Source organism: Sphaeramia orbicularis, chromosome 18 (genome assembly GCF_902148855.1).
Source record: "Sphaeramia orbicularis chromosome 18, fSphaOr1.1, whole genome shotgun sequence".
Taxonomy (NCBI): Eukaryota; Metazoa; Chordata; class Actinopteri; order Kurtiformes; family Apogonidae; genus Sphaeramia; species Sphaeramia orbicularis.
In genome coordinates, this window is record NC_043974.1 from 18,141,854 (window position 1) to 18,160,188 (window position 18,335).

General features: G+C 36.7%; 1 protein-coding gene across 1 annotated transcript in view; it reads right to left on the reverse strand.

The window, feature by feature from the left end:
* Positions 1–18,335, reverse strand: part of LOC115438984 (calcium/calmodulin-dependent protein kinase type II delta 1 chain) — a 168,527-nt gene that overhangs the window by 78,593 nt on the left and 71,599 nt on the right. The window contains 1 exon segment of the mRNA XM_075353536.1: positions 1,598–1,657. Within this exon segment, the coding sequence (XP_075209651.1) occupies positions 1,598–1,657 (60 nt within the window).

An 18,335-nucleotide genomic window follows, 5' to 3' on the forward strand; every position in this document is an offset into this window, starting at 1 on the left:
GACATATGAAACCCAACTGAAGATCACTGATATTCCACCAAATATTGATCATTGTTGATCAGTTATGTTGTTAAAATCTGAATAGTTGTACATAAGTTTTTGTCTTTCATTTAATCTCCATAATACAGACCAGTTATTTAAATGAGATGCTTGTGGTAAATGGCAACAATTTTGGAGCAAACACAAATAAATATACCTCGAAAAAGCACAAGTATTGGTCTCAGGGCTTTTTTTTTTTTTTTTTTAAATAGCAGTTTATAAGCACTGATATCATTTTAATTCATTCTAATTTATGCACATTAATTTTACAGCTCTTCCCAAGTACATCATATCTACGTGTTTTTTAGCTAAAGTAAATACTGTATAATATACACTCATCATGTTTAATGGAAATGCACACTGTGTTTTTGGACTGACCTTTCTGCCCCAAACATCTCTTCAATTTCACTAAAGTTCTATTAAAGAACAAGAACATGAAGGCCTGCCACTTTCACAGCTCATTTACATGTATGTCTTAAGGCTTCTTAAATATTCAGCCCTATGAAACCTCCCTGGTGTATAAAAAAAAGAAGGAAAATCACCATTTTCTAGCCATAGAAGTCTCTATAGGTTCTTTGTGCATATGCATTTTTATACCCATAGAACAGGCACATTACAGACTAATGAATGAGATGGAATGAGAAGATCCTGTGGATATTTGCACTGATACTATGAACTAAGCATCATCACTAAAAAGTGTATTTACTTAGGAGGTTTTGGGTTAAGATATGTATCTGGGGAATAAATAAAAAACAGTTGAATGTTGTACAATGCGTATTGAAAATGTGCATCAGTGGGGTACAAATACAAAGTCCTATGTTCTAAAGCCTGTCAAAATGAATGAAATGTAAGAAGTGGTGCCAGGTACAACAAACCCCGCCCCTTGCACGTTTTGTAGCTTATTTTGGCATCGATCCAGCTGATGTCATCATATCTATGTGTGTGCTGATGTCAGCATATCAATTGCCTCTATATATGTGCCAAATTTGAAGTAAATTGAAACAAAATTGATGTTTTTATAGACATTTGAAATTTCGCCCATTATAAGTAAATGGGAGAAGAAATAAGATATAAAAATTCATAAAGAATTAGAATTTTGACCTACTTTTCCCAAAATAAGTAACCGAATCTATAGGGGATCACTGGCAATCTATAAACCCAATTTGGTGTGAATTCAACCAATAGTTATGCTGCTAAAGACAAGTGAAATTTCGTCTATTATAAGTAAATAGGCGGGGGGGGTTAAAAATTCATACAAAATTGAAACTTTGACCTACTTTTCCCAAAATATAATCAGATCTATTCTGGGTCACTGGCAATCTATAAACCCAATTTGGTATGAATCCAACCAATAGCTTTGCTGCCAGAGCGTTAACAATCAAAGAAACAAACAAACCGAACCAAAACAGCCCCTTGCCTCCTCTTCGGGGGGCGGGGTAAAAAGTGCATCTCGAGTGTACCGTATGTTCTCAACATCAGATCTATACATCAACCATGGCTGACGTCATGCACAAAAGCATTGGGTACCACCCTCAACATGCACTGAATAAAAGCTCACCGATGTTGGGATGCTTGAGCAGGCGGCAGATCCTGGCCTCCCTCTCCAGCTTCTGGTGATCTGTTGAGACAAAAAGACGACACATTTGTCACATCTGTCTGTTCAGCTGTCCTGAAGTTCTTCAAACCCCCACGCATTAGAAACTCCGCCCTCTGCTCCTGCCATCTCCCTCCAGCTGGAGCTTTAAAACTAACAACCATAACTTAACCAATCCATTTTATTTATAAAGCAAAAATTTAAATAAACACAAAGGTTACCGAAGTGTTGTACAGTAAAATAAACACAATAAAAACATACTAAACAAGATAAAATACCAAGATAAAAACACAATGAAACATAATAAATAAATAAATAGACTGATCACCCCAGATAAAACATCTGTTCACATAAAATCAACATCCTATGCGGTATGAAACGCCAAAGAAAAGAGGTGGGTTTTAAGAAGAGTTTTAAAATCAGAGAGTGAGGAGGCCTGTCTAATGTGCAGCTGCGGTTCATTCTATAGTTTTGGAGCTGAGACAGATAACGCTCGGTCCCCTCTGAGCTTCAGCCTCGCTTTGGGAACCCTCAGGAGCAGCTGGTCAGCTGACCTGAGAGATCAGCTGGGTGTGTAGGGGTGCAGAAGCTCAGAGAGGTATGCTGGGACAAGACCATTTAAACCAGAGTTTTTCAACCTTGGGGTCAGGACCCCACGTGTGGTCGCCTGGAATTCAAGTGGGGCCGCCTGAAATTTCTAGTAATTGATAAAAAAAAAAACAAGAAAAAAAAAAACTTAGTTATAAAAAATATATAGTGAGTTGAGAGAGACAATCACAATATATAAAAGACCTGACAAACTGTGAAGCTGAAAACTGAAGCACTGGGGTACTGTTTATCTGTCAAATATTCATTGTGGTCAGTTTCATACGCTGCAGCTCTTTTATAATTCATAGTTTGAGTTATTGTTTGTTCAGTATTAATTGTCAGCCTTGTAAATACAAGTTGTACTGATTGTACATATCCTGACCAAAGAAAATAAAATTCTCACTTTGTGCAGTAATCTACACCTGGCTTTTCTGCCTTCGTCCATAATAATATACATTATATGGACTAAATGTAATCTAAACTTAACTTTTATTTGCATAACAAACTATTACATGATCAAAAACAAATTCATTTTATCAAAAAAAAAAAATGTCTCCGTTTTGAATGTCTGGGGTCACCATAAATTTGTGATATTTAAATGGGGTCACAAACCAAAAAAGGTTGGGAACCACTGATTAGACATTTAAAAGCAAAAAAAAAAAAAAGAATTTTAAAATGAATTCTAAAATGGATGGAAAGCCAGTGGAGGGAAGTGAAAATCTGTGAAATTTGCTCAAACTTTCTTGTGCCAGTTAAAAGACGTGCAGCTGCGTTCTGAACCAGCTGAAAACGTGCGATAGAGGACCCACTAACCCCTATATCAAATATATTACTGTAATCCAGCCAAGTGATTACAAAGGCGTGGATTACTTATCATTACTGTGACCAGGAGATGAACTCGGCCAAGTCTCCAGTGTTTACATTACAGATTATCTGGTCCAAACCTGTGTGATGATGCCGTCATATTATCTCTGTATAATTGCACCTGCTATATGCTCATCGAAATAAAAACTGATGCAAATATGTGCCTTCTTGAATGAGAATCTAATTAAAAGATCACACAGAAATAATCTAAATATCGAGGTTAAACAGGAACCTGTCAGTGAAAAGGTTGATGTATACAAATAAATGCAGCAGACAGGCCAATTTATCAAAAATCATTTAGACATTCAATCGCAATAATAACAGTGAACGGAGGAAACAATAGGGTACGAAGCTGTGAGTAGCTCAGACATTTAAGAAGTGTCACTGGGGTCATCTCCAATGCAGCTGATTTGCCATTCAAATGAAGAGGCTTTGAGGATGTTGAATTAATGGAGACTAAGTTACCCAAAAGACTGCTGCATATTTAATACACTGTTCTTGTTCAAGTATGTATTATTCAGCGCTGTGGATCTTAGATAAGGTTGACACAGACGTATTAAAAAGGTTTTTCTGTGTAGAGTGAGGTGAAGTGTGAGGTGTAGTTCATCCGTTCACAACGCGCAGTCGTATTAATGACTTCAGCCGCCTGCACTGGCTTGATTATAATGAACAGGGATGAATTATTTCAAAGGGGATATATTAAGTAAGTGTTTATTTAGACAACGCTGTCATGTAGTGAATGCAAGTGGTTTCTACCAGAGAACGATATGTGATGGCTGACCGCTATATAAACCAACTGGATCATCAAATTATCTTAGTGTTGGTGTAAAGCTAGTTTAATTTATCAGACGTGTGGTGGCATCGTTGCAGTTTTCTGAATTAACGCTTCAACATCATTTGAAGTAACATCATGCATCATGTGTGAGTTTGTATGGTCGTGTTTAGATTTGTGCAGGATTAAACTCTAGTTTAAACCTGAGACATCTCTGATCTGTACTACAGGGTGTATAACAAGGTATTATCGTTAACAAAAACTAACGAAATGACGAAAACTAGAATTGTAAAAACATTATCGTTAACTGAAATAAAAAACTGATTAAAAGAAAAAAATGCTAACTAATGGAAACTGTATTGTGTGTTTACAAAACTAACTAAAATGGATAAAAATTATGGATAAAATTCCCTTTGTTTTCGTCTTTGTCAATGTCGGATTGATACGAAATCGATTTATTTTGCTCTAGCAATTTTAGCTAGCGGCACCATACGACACTTCACGGTTTGTCACTTGTGGTTTCCAGTCATCTTCTGGTCCCCACTCTACCTGGAAACATGTAGACTAAAGTTGGGAGAAAGCAGCAGAGTCCTGTCTGGGATTTATTTGAATACGGTGAAGAAGAGAAAAGATAGGACAAAACTAAAACTAAACTAAAACTAAGCATTTAGAAAATAGCGAAAACTAATAAAAACTAGCAAACCTGCTCTAAAAACAAATTAAAACTAACTGAATTACAGGAAAAAAAAAGTCAAAACTAAATAAAACTAAACTATAATGAAAAATCCAAAACTGTTATAACCTTGGTGTATAAAAAAAAAAAAAAAAAAAAAAAAAAAAATATATATATATATATATATATATATATATATATACACATTTAGAAAAATTACCCCCAGTTCCGTGTCTGATAATTTTTGGAATTTTCTTCTATGGACGTTGGTAGGTAGGGTGGGGACACTGGGCATCCATCTTGTTTTCTAAAAAATTGCCAGGTTACAGCATTAACACTTTGGCCACCATGTCAATTTGGGGGTTCGGGTTAACCTTAACCCTAACTTGGCCTGTCCTCAGTGACATTTTCAGGCCTAAACAAGTTGAATTAACTTTGAAAGGCAGGAACAGCTGCCATGGGTAAAGAAATGAAATTGACATGGTGGCCACAGTGTTAATGCTGTAACCTGGCAATTTTGCGGAAAACAAGATTGATGCCCATTGTCCCCTCCCATGACCTTTGATTGGATTTAAATCCCACCGCTACTTCGCGCAAACCAGTTTTAACTTGGGTTGCGCAATTTGCCCCTGCTCACTCATGCATGAAAACCTGGGTCTGTAAATTTGGACAAATATCTACCAATCCCTTACCTACCGACGTCCATGAAGTAAAATTCCAAAAATGATCAAATACGGAACTGGGGGTTTTTGATACACCCTGTAGTTTAGTATCCCCCTACTAGGGCTGCACGATATTGGAAAAAACTGACATTGCGATTTTTTTTAACCCTGTGATATATATATATTGCAATATGAAAAAATACGCAGGAGGATGTAATAGCTGTGTGGGGATGTAAACAGTCAAACAAATTAGCTGTGTTTCCTCTCGTTGTGGCAACAGGTGGAAGGCACCATCGAGACAGAACCCGTGTTTTAATATCATCCTTCTTGTAGCCAAAATAATTCCATATAACTGATGTTGCTTTTCTTTTTGGCCACAAGTCTTAGGTTTCAGTCATTTTCTCTTGTTTGTTGCTCATTTTTCAATGTTGTTACCAGCAACTCACTCCATGTGCAGGGGTGTGGTCTGCTTCGGCAAACTGATAAAGAATGCTTGTGATTGGTGGATCGCTGCACGTAGTGTGTGTCAGGTACCCAGGTGGAAATTAGATGAGAACACATTGAGTTAATTTGCCTCCTACATTGCAGGACCTGCGATGTGACTATTGAGCACACATACATTGCAATGACGATGCTCAAACGATATATTGTGCAGCTCTACCCCCGACCTACTGACCAAACCCCCCACCCCCCCAGATTACACACTGCCACACCAACAGATCAATTCCACAGGAAACATTGCAACGTTGAAAAATGAGCAACAAACAAGAGAAAAATGACAGAAAACAAAGACTTGGTGCCAAACAGAAAAGCAACGTCAGTTATCTGGAATTATTGTGGCTATAAAAGGGATGACACTGAAAGACATGTTCTGTGTCAATAGTGTCTTGTACCTGTCGCCACAACAAGAGGAAACACAACTAATTTGTTTGACCATTTACATCAGCGCCACACAGCTATTATACCCTTCTGAGTATTTTTTTTTCATATTTTTTTCATATTTCACATGTCAGTTTTTTCCAATATCATGCAGCCCTAGTTTTTAGTGAACCTATAGAGTTTATCCTGCTCGTATCTAAACTGTACCCACTTTTGCATGGTTTTGTTCAAACACGACGGGATGATGCCATTTCATTTGTATACAGTTTTTTTGCTGTATAAAAAGGGGGTTCAGATGTAACAAACTACTTTTGCATTCAGTGAAGCGTAATTTAACACAAAAATATTCCCCAAGCAGCCTGTTAGTGTGATACAGTATTTGTATTCAACCGACTAGATCAGAGAAAGAGGAGCTAAAGGGGGTGGATACATCACCCTATCACTGCTGAACCATCATCACGTGAGACAGAACAAGAGAGCAAACTACTGGAAATAAACCACGAGAGGGATTAAAGATTTATTTGTATCGCTGTCTGTCCCATCATTCTGGATTAAAGTTAAGGTAGAGTACCCTGAAATTCACACAAACAGCTCTCACTGCTGGAAAAACAACGCTCCACTGCAGGCTTCATGGAAAACATGCTGCTCCTGCACCAAACTCTTACTGCCACCTCACAGAAATATTCAAATTTTGATGCTCTTATTACATTTCAGACTGTGTGGTTTTACAGAATATTTGTGCTGAGAATTGGTTGTGATTCAGACAAATGGTTAAAAAGGCTGTGAAGTCCTGGTCTAAAGTGATACATCTGCGTTTTTCAACTACACCAGGCCATCAACAGCCGGTATCTGCACATACGGTTGTTATGGCACATGATAATATACTGTATACACCAGGTCAACAGGGCTTTGCAGTGGAAGGGATTAACCTCTTTAGCATTTATTTCATACACACTTTTCTGCTTGGACAATCTGCTATTTGATGTTTAGTTGTACTATTACTAAAACAGCACAAGTAAACATCAGTAAACACAGTTACTGCCATCGAGATGATGCTATTAAATCCCACTGGTCTGGAAAAACATAAAAAGCATTTTCCCTTCAACATTAATAGATACAAATTCACTCTTTTTTATCAGTTATAGTTTTAAAAGTATCATCATTTTGTGACTTTATTTCAGTGCTTATGTAGATTTTTTTTCTATTCCTGTCTATCTGTTTTTAACAAATAAGACTGTATACAGTATAGGTCAGTGGCACTGTGTTTTTATCTACCAGGGGGAGCTCTGTGAATGATGACTGGGGGAAAAAAGGGCAGAAAAAGATTAAAAGACGGAGTGTTTGTGTACATGTGGAGTGGACAGAGGTTTTTGTTTTTCCTGTATTACACTAATCGCTTTTCCATTGGGCATCTGCGCAAAACTTTACTGATATTTACTAAATGTTGAAAAACAAAAGTGTGTAAAGTTGGTTTTTCCATTACATCAAAAATGTGATGATTTGTTTATTTATTATCGCAAGATGACATGAGAAGTCATTCCATAAACATGGCGACAAACATAAATATGGTGTTGATTTACAGATATATTCATTATTATAATTATATATTACCCCTCTATCCTGTACTAAATAAAAAAATGATTGGGTTTCCTGGTGTGTCCACACATATCGCAACATGTTTCTTCTTCGCTTGTTGTAATGTACGTAAACATCAGTTTTTTTTAATTCACCTGACTGTAATTGCAAAAAAAGGTCTTTCCATTGCAGTTTTGCGTGATATACCATTTGCGCTACACCCAAAAAACCACCTCTTGCCAGCGCAAAAACTTTGAAAAATGAGACTTTTGGTGAAATTGTCGTTGTTCCATTAGGTAAATTTTTATGCGCAAGTTATATTTGCGCAATTTGACGGTCAATGGAAAAGCGACTAGTGTATGCGTTCACCTCTGCAGCCTGTGTGAAACTAATACCAGATGATAATATTGACAGTACACTGGATAAATTGCTGCGTTCTCAGAAACTGTCCAGACACCAGTGAAAAGGCTGCTTTGTCGATCTGACCGTGAGTGTAATCTCTATCTAGCAACAGTGGGTCACCAGGCTTGTAATCCCGGGCCGGTTCCACCCAGATGTGGCCTCACCATCCCCAATAGCACCTCGGTTTTCAAGGCTGTAATCCTATTCAGACCAATGGGATGTGCTTTTACAGAGCTGTAATCCTGGTAACCCGCTGAACGCTGGCTTCACTCTGGTTATCCACCTCAGCCTCTACATCAGCGGCATGGCACACTGCTAATGTGTGACATAACAGGATTTACAGCCTGAGTGGCACTCACTCACCGTCTCAAACCTCACTGCAACCTCTGTGATCTCTATATGGATCTGTTTAGTGGCAACGTGAAGCAGAACCAACAAACTATCATCTATCATTTTAAAGAGCTACATTGTACTCTACTAACATTCTCCTCAGACCTTGTGTGTTTGGTATTAGACCCCAACACTTTTTCCACATTGTACCGAACATGTTCATAGCACTGTCCAAAACTGTACTGTACAGATATTGGACTGATGTCAATCACCTGAATGTGATGCTTTCATTAAATATTTCTATTTCTGAGTTATGGTCTCAAATCACAGAAAAAGCAACAGGTGTGTAAATCTAACTTGCCATATAACGCTACAGTAAATCCAATCTAACACTTTATTAGGCTAGTGACTGCTGTTGGTCATTTCTGCACACATTCCAAGACAGTGACAGCAACAGTTACAGAGAGGCAACAATCTCAGGTCCAATGTGGTCTACAGGGTCTGTAAGGTCCATCTCTGCATGAACAGTGAGTGTACCTGCTTTGTTAGGTACCATGAAGTAATGGTACTAATGTAAGGAATGATGTTCAAAGGGATAATGTGGATGTGGACAGGGGTCTGGATCAGTACTTATGTTGGTCTAATGTTCTAATGTTGTAAAATACATGTTCCTTATCCATTCCATGTGTTTTTCTTGTACTTGAGAGAGAGAGAGAGAGAGAGAGAGAGAGAGAGAGAGAGAGAGAGAGAGAGACAGACAGACAGACAGACAGACAGACAGACAGACAGACAGATAGATTTTTTTTTTTTTTTTTTGTCACTTAAGGGTAAGGAACCAAATATGGTAACTTCATTGACCTTGATCTTCTATATGACAATTCAAAATTTTGAAAAATTTCACTAAAGTAATAAAGTCTTGTTATGTTCACCAAAAACACACTAAGGTTCCCATTTTGAATTTCAGAGCATTTTTATGAGTGTCCTGTAAAGGGTGATGTAAAATTACATATTCACAGATATCTGACACTACTGAAAAAAATGATTGGTACATTTCTAAATTACAGACCTTATCAGATTGTTTGATCAGAACCATGATGCAGGACTTTGATTGGGATCTGATAGGTCATTGGTTTAAGTTCCATTCTGGACAAGTCAGTGCATGTGGCCTGGTAGCTAGAGATGTGCTAGTCAATGCTAGGGCACTGCTGAGGTGCCCTTGAGTAAGGCATTGAACCCCCAACTGCTCAGGGCACCCAACCATAAGGCAGCAGGCTCACTCTGACACTTTTCTACACAGTAAGTGCATGTATATTGGTCCTGTTTGTACATGTATGTGTATTTGGGCCTCTGTGTGTGGACAAAATAATGAAAAAACAAAATTTCGCTGATGACGAATTTATAAAAGCATTTCTAGATGCAAAAAACTTTGAATCTGTCGATACTCTGTAATAGATAGAACATGGATGACACAACAACAATCCCCAACGACAACAGGATTATGTTTGTGTTTTAATTGTGTTTTTGTTTTTCTGCTCCCTTTTTCTTCTCTTTCATTTTTTTCCTCACTTTATCAATGTTGTTTTCTTTTCATTTCTGATTGTGCATTTGTTATGTTGATATAAAAAAATGAAGCATAATGTACCAATCAGGGGATCTCAAGTCTGTACTACGATAATGCTTCGCAAAAACAAATTGTGTCCAGAGTGTTAAAAAACTTCCATGACACTTTTAGGGTGATTCTATGGCTCAGACAGTATATACACTAGGGGTACAATACTAATCTAAAGGATCCAACTCAAGAACATTTTTTTTAAAAATTCAAAAAAAATTCTCTGCTTTAATAGAGACATGCATTTGCTAAGGGTTTTCACACTATATTTAATTATAGTAAATTTCACAAGTGTATCCACAAGTCCAGTGAGTATGAATTCATGCTTCTAAACTCCACATATAAAAATTACATGGTTACAAAATATCAGTGATGCCACAAATCCTGCAGACACATCCACACAGTGTGCATGTCTGGTAAATCTTTTAACGACAGGCAAACAGTGTCAGCGTCTTCCCCGGTCAGGATACCACTCTACTTCTCCACAGCGCCAGAAGCCAAGACACATTTGCTGCTCGGTTCCACCCAAAGACATTTCTCACTTATGAATTCGAGTGCTTGGTGTGATTCACTCAGGAGTTGGCCCATTTAAAAAAATAAAAATAAAAAAGACACCCAGATGAACTCCACAATGTTTTCATCGAATTGCAAAAAAGAAGGGCAGCAGCTATTTTCAATGACTGATCAAATGAGCTGCCTTCACAGGACTGTAAAGAAGCACAGCTGGTTCTGCAAAAATGTGCAGCCACGTGAATATTATGTTCTCAACTGAGTAAAATCGTGCTATTTAGGGTACTGACCTTTGCTCGAGACTAAGCATTAGAAAGGAGCTGTCATCCTTCACTATTTTCACCTGCTGTTCTTAAAGTAATAGGTGAGTAATGGACTTTGGTGCCAAGAGACAGAATGGGACTGTGATGCATAAACACCACTTGTAATTTCTTTTTATTCCCCCCAGGAAACATCGCCTCTCTTATCTGTTTCTTATTTCCTGCTCACTCTTTTAAATGCCCACCACCGACAACACAGTCATGTTTTCTGCACAATGCCAGCAAACGCAGCACAGAGCCAACAGGGATGTAGACAGAATCAGAAGATGCCGGATGTGTCGACAGCTGAACATTTTACAAGAAGTTTTGGATCGGTGTCGGTGTTACTGTTGTCAGGTTATTGGATGAATAAAATACCAATAACACACCAGTGACTCTGGTAAAGTAAAATTAATCCATCAAAATATGTTCATTTCTCAGTATTAGTTGTTACTTAAAGCCCAGATCCTTTTGACTGTCATTTGGTGTGTTTCCAAGCTTGGATCTGCCCAAAGCAAAACTGAACATGCTGGCTTTTACTTCTGCTACTGGCTCGACAAGTTGTTTTACTCAAGAGAGAGGATTCTGCTCCTCCTTCCCACTCACACTGGACAGACATGTTTTAAGCAAAAATAAAAATTTAAAAATTAAAAAAAAAAATCCATTACACCACCTGGGGAATAATAATAAGTATGACACATGGTTAAGAAACTAGCATGATGATCTATGAGTCCTTCCTTCCTTCTTTATTTTGTTAATTGAATAATTCTCTTTGTATTAAGACAGTGGATTCCAACCTTTTTTGGCTCATGACCCCATTTTAACATCACAAGTTTGTGGCGACCCCAGACATTCAAAACGGAGACCTTTTTTTTTTTTTGCTAAAATTAATTTGTTTTCGATTATGTAATAACTTGCTATAATATGTTGCTAATAAATGTTAAGTTTAGACGACATTTAGTCTATATAATGTATATTATTATGGACGGAGGCAGAAAAGCCAGGTGTGGATTACTGCACAAAGTGAGAATTTGATTTTCCTTGGTCAGGATATGTACAGTCAGTCCAGCTTGGATTTACAAGGCTGACAATTAATACTGAACAAACAAGAACTCAAACTATGAATTATGAAAGAGCTGCAGCATCTGAAACCGACCACAATGAACATTTGAAAGATAAACAGTACCACAGTGCTTCAGTTTCAACTTCAGAGTTTGTCATGTCTTTTATGGATTGTGATTGTCTCTCTCACCTCACTATATATTTTTATAACTAAGTTTTTTTTCTTTTTGTTTTTTTTTTAAACAGTACCACAGTGCTTCAGTTTCAGCTTCACAGTTTGAGCGTCATCCTATAGTTTCTATTAGCAAGTTCTGTTTATTTTTTATTAATTACTAGACATTTCAGGCGACCCCATTTGAATTCCAGGCAACCCCAAGGTTGAAAAACACTTTATTAAGGTATATTATTGATATTTTATATTATATTGTTGGTTATAATTATAATTTTATTCATCCATTATTTAGAACACACCCTATATATGGTCAGCTGTGGTTGTCTATGTGGAAAAAAATATTTTTACTGTTATTCACTACTGAGAATTTGTTTTCTTTTGAATATAAAAAACAAAAAAAAACAAAACAAGGACAAGAAAAGTAAAAAAAAAAGGTAAAAAAACAAAACAAAACAAAACATTTGAAAAGGAGCGGGATGAAGTATAACTTATATATTCCCGCCCCCTTACCCCATCTTTTTCTACCGATCACAATCCCATGTCAAGAATCAATCAATAAAAAGATATTTGACACAAAAACAGATCATCTTATCATACTGTGAGAAATGGATAAGTATATTGATATATGAAACTGTTTATATATGAGCTCAGATTAGATTTATGATCATTTTTTAATTTATTTTCTTTGTCGGGATTTATTTTTTGGCTGAAAGTGTACAAGCAAAGCTATTTATTTCCAAACATACCAACACAACTAAATGCAACCCTGTCATGTGATATGTTGATTGATGTTCGATTCAACATTGTGACCAGCGTCAGGTTGTAAAAAAGTTCATACGACATAGATTTCATGCAAAAAAGGGAAGGGAGACAAAATAAAAACTTGGGCTTCCTGGATGCGGAGACTGAAAATAAGACACCACGAAAAACAATGAATGCAATAAGTAGGTGGTAAAGTCTGAAAAACACACATATTTTCAGATAAACAAAGCACACCAGCTCATGAAGAACATGTGTGCAGTGGCATCCAAGGTTAGCGGGGCCTTCCCAGAGGTCTACTCTGCTGCTGGAGCTGACTATCACCATTAGAGAGCATAATCATCACAGCTTTATTCAGCGCTGCAGATACAGATGCACTGGCCGCTCTTGGTGTGGGCGTAATTGGAAGTACTGTAATAAGAGCACCATGTCAAAATGCAATTAGCTGTAGAGTTCTGTCTGTGTGTGTCCATGTGTGTTGTCTGTTGATGAGCTAATGGAGTCAAGCTAAGGTCAAGTGAGACGGGGAGGGCCACTCATCAGACTCAATTGTGTGCTCGGAACATGTAAGTAGAGGTTTGTGAGTGACATCTGCCTTGAAATGTTTTAATCAAGCTGCATTTATCCGATCCCTGAGGACACTGGGTCAACAGGTAGGTTAGCCTTTCCTTACATTCATAGATCTGTGGTCCACTATCAAATCATATCAAACTCATTTACAGGGTGCTTAATATTTTTCTAAACACAAACTTCAGATTTTTTACAGACTTTTTCAAAACTGTGATTTTTTTTTTCCCCAGACTTTGACTTTATGTAATTTTTGGCTGAGATTGTACCTGTTGTGTGTAGTAGAAAAGTTCATTTTAATAAATATATGTATGAATAAATGCATAATTTGCAGTAAATTATGTTTTCAAATCATATGAAAAAAAAACACAAAAATGCATGGATCTCACACAAACATGTTTCACTAGAATAATTCCAGTACTGACCGGTTAGTGAAAGTTTTTCTATTTGTATTTCTTATCTTACAGGATTATGTGCCTTTCCTTTGACCATACTCTAAAAATCAACTATGAGAAACCTTTTTTTGAATACTTTTTTTTTTTTTACACTTTATTTTTATTGTTTGATTTCTGTACAATACAAGCATGAGGGACATTTGGGATACATTGACCATAATAAACCTTTGTGACTAAAAACTGATTTTAGTAATGTAACACTGAAATGAAAATTGTCCATTTCTTCCATTTATCATGACACTGTTCTTCTCGAGTCCTCAATCTGTGGATCAGAATCTCCATCTCAAATATTCCATTCACAATTTGTAGTCAGTCGTTAGTTGTTGGTGGTTCTAATCTGCACCATTTTTTGGTAATAGCCTTTTTACAGGCTGCTAATAGTATTTTAACCAAATATCTATCATTTTTTCTTACATTATTTCCAGTAATACATCAACAAACATGTTTTAGGGATTGCATGACCCAATATTGTAACAATTGTTGAGTATATATTATCCCAAAATGATGCAAGTTTAGGACATAACCAAAAGACATGTGCATGATTTACATTGACATCTCCAGATTCTCTCCAACAAGGTTGAACTCTGGACACATATTTAGGTGTAATTCTAGGAGTTATGAAAAATGAAATTATATTTTTCCAGCAATGTTCCCTCCATGTTCTTGAAGAAGTACTTTTTTTCCATACTTTAATAAGACTTTCACACAAAATTCCAGACTTTTCAAGGTCTGGAAAACAGCGAATCAAAATTCCATATGTTTTAAAGACGCTGAAGACCTGTGCAAGCACCCTGTAGATGGAAAGATAATAGACAGAACCTAAGGACAGAGGGGAATGGACCCAAGAAGGTTGAGTTACTGAATTTTTAGTGAACCTAGAGTTTATCCTGCTCATATCTAAACTGAAACAAACCATGCAAAAATGACGGGATGATGCTATTTCAATTGTATACAGTTTTTTTGCAGTGTAGAAAGGAGGCTCAGATGTAACAAACTACTTCTGCATTCAGTGAAGCTTAATTTAATACAGAATAATATTCCCCAAGCAGCCTGTGAGTGCTTATGTGTGTGATACAGTATTTATACTCCTAACAGACATTTAAGACCGGTGCAAGCATTCTGATTTAGAAAAAAGGAAGTTAGGGGCCGCATCCGGGTCTTGAATCCTCCTGAAACAGATGATCCACTGACCCGAGAGACTGTCCAGATGTAAAAGCAGGAAGCCTTTGAACTTCTCTCTCCAACCATCGTTTTCATTCTTGACACAATTAGTTCAGTTACTTTGATCCCGTCCAACCAAGTACAAAATAATGAATCACCCAGTAAAAGAATTTCCACTGTTACAGAGATGATTAATCAATTGATTAATGAGATAAATGAAATGAAAACTGGCTTCTCTACTTTGAAGATTTCATGCGTTTTCCTTTGGCGGCTAACACCAAACTGAATATTTCAGATGCTTTCTTGTTGGAATACAAAGCCACTTCAGTACAACAAACATCATTCACAATTCTGATGTTTTAAAGATAAAACCGCAAATAATTCAAATACAAATCAGATTATATTGATAATTAGTTGCAGAACTACACTCTTCTCCACATTCCTCACCATGGAAGAGGACGATTTCTTTAAAGGAGCATCTGGGACATTAATGCAAATGTATAAAACACATCCATGCATCACACATTAGCTGATGTGTCCTTGAACATGTATAAGAATCACACTTGTCTGTTATATCTAAAGGTGTAAACGCCTTATGAAATATCAACAGAAGACAAAAAGTTCTTAAACAGCCAAACTGCATCTGATTTGGTGCTTATGATACACCCACAAATATCATGTGATCATAGAAGAATGTCTATCTTTTCACATTCTGCTGTCTTCTGTTGCAAGTCACACTTTTTACTAATATTTTTTCATAATATCATGCACTTGTGTTCTTTCTTGGCAGAAGCGCAAGCAGGAAATTTGCCTGAAGGCACCAAAAAAACAAAAATGTGAACATGTCACAAACTGGACTAATTGTGGACTGGAATCGTTATAGGGAAATTCCAAATAAAATACAAAATAATCAAATGTGAGGTGTTGTAAACCATGTCTTGATTACGTTTACTGCACCATTATTGCAATATAAACTCATATACACCTTGATAGAAGACTTTAGCCATGTTACCTACACCTATTTCTACCTGTTGTCTTCTTTCAGTTCTTCAGGTAGCATCAAATTCCTTCTTTTGTGAACAGAATTTAGGACAGTCTTTTCTATTTTACTTGTGCAATATCCCAAGAGGTTACTTCTTTATGGCACATTAGATTTGTGAAAACACTGGACTTGAACACAGGCCTCAATTACCTGATGTATAAAAGCAGGGATTCAGTGATTGTGAATTTTTGGAAGAATACAAATGTTTAATAGGAATCCTCTTTATGTTAAAAACGAGGGTTTAGGTTTTTCAGTTTCTTTACAGTTTCTTTGCAATACCATAAATTCAATATTAAATAATCAGCCACTGGATGATGGTGAGTGTCATTTTATTTTCTTAGACATGTGACCTTTTATAAAGAGGGTTTTTACATGACCACAGATCATCTAAAGTAGGGGTGTCAAACACATTTTAGTTCAGGGGCCACATTCAGCCCAATATGATTTCAAGTGGGCCAGATCAGAAAAACAATAATACTGAAAAAAGTAAAATTGCATTATGAAAACTGCACTGTCTGAATATTTACAATTTCCCTTCTGTTGTAAATATGTATAGTCTATATAGTTTTTATTACTATTATTTTTTTATTTCATATTGTTTGCTTTTGCACTATCCTTATGCATCTACACTTTTTTCTTGCTTTTTATTCTGTTGCTGCCTTGACCTTTGAATTTCCCTGTTGTCTAAAGTCTAATCTAATCTAATTGAATCGTATCTAATACACAAAACATTTAGCAACAGGTAGAATATTGCTAAAATTGCACTTATTTTTCTGGAGAAATTTCAGGTTGTTCATATTTGTTCACATTATCCACTTTTTTTTTTTGAGAAAGGACAGTTTGTAAATGCAGATAGCTTCATGTAACTTTATTTTTTTACCCTAAAACAAAGAGGAAAATGTGGAGTTATTATTTAAAGGTTATTATGATAGTATTTTACTCATTTGACCCACTTCAGATCATACTGAATTATTAAAATGTTTTTGACATCCTTGATTATTAATGTCTAACTGTGTAATTTTCACATTTCACAAATTCATGTCAGGGGCTGATAGGTAGAAGTCGACTGATATAGGTTTTTCTAAGGCCGATGCCAGTGAATTTGGTCAGCTGATAGCCAATATCTCCAGCCGATTTTTGAGGCCGATATTTATTTATTTATTTATTTATTTTAAAGCACATTGATCGTAAAATACAATTGAAACACTCAGATAATTAAGATTTTTATGCAGCAATATAAATGAAGTTATTAATACACATACACATAGTACTCTTAACATTTAATGAACTTCAAGTGCTGCCCACACAAGTGTCTAATCAAACATCTTATAACATTTTTACTACTGATCAAATACCATACTTTCCGGACTATAAGCCGCTACTTTTTTCTCACGCTTTGAACCCTGCGGCTTATACAATGATGCGGCTCGAGTATAGATTTTTACAGGCTAACGGCCTCCTGGGGGCGCTCTAGCAGGAAGCGCAAAAGCGTGACAGACAGGTGGAAGAGGTGATGCGAAGAGGAGAAGTTTTAAGCTTAAATGCACAAACCCTCATTATGGAAAACACACAAAGAAATGCATATGATGCAGCTTTTAAGTTAAAAACAATCGATCTGTCTGTCCAAGAAGGAAGTAAAGCTGCTGTATGGAAGCGCCATTGAGAGTGACAACAGAAGAGAGACTGAGAAAGTGAAGGTGTGTGATGGAGCCTTTGAGGCTGTTCAACTCTGACACTGAAGAAGACGACTTCAGTGGTTTCAATGCACAGAAGGAAGATGAAGATAGCGATCAATGACTTTTTTGGGTTTTTTAATCAGCCGTGTTACTGCCGTTTCACTGCCGTGTTATAGGCACTGTTTGGAAAAAAGCAGTTAAGGTATGGAAATAAATATTTAAATCATTCTGTTTACCGTCTTTCTGTGTAAATATCTCATGTTACAATGTGGACACCTGCAGCTTATAGTCAGGTGCGGCTTATAGCCCAGAAAGTATGGTAACTGCTTTCAAAAAAAAAAAAAAAAAAAAATTAGGGCCAATGGCAGATATTGAAAAAAATCAATACACTGGCCCAATATATCAGTCTACCTCTACTAATAAGACCCTTTGGTGGTCCCATTTTGCCCCGCAGGCTGTACGTTTTGACACCTGTGATCTAAAGCGTTACCCAAACCAGGGAAAAAACTAACCAAGCCAATTATTGCCTGGCTCTTTATCCACCCTCATCCTGTCTATCCCCAGTGAATCTATCTGATCATATTCTGCTCCACCATGTCAGTCTGGATTTCCTTAGACCAAAACCTCCTGCACACACTCAGTTAT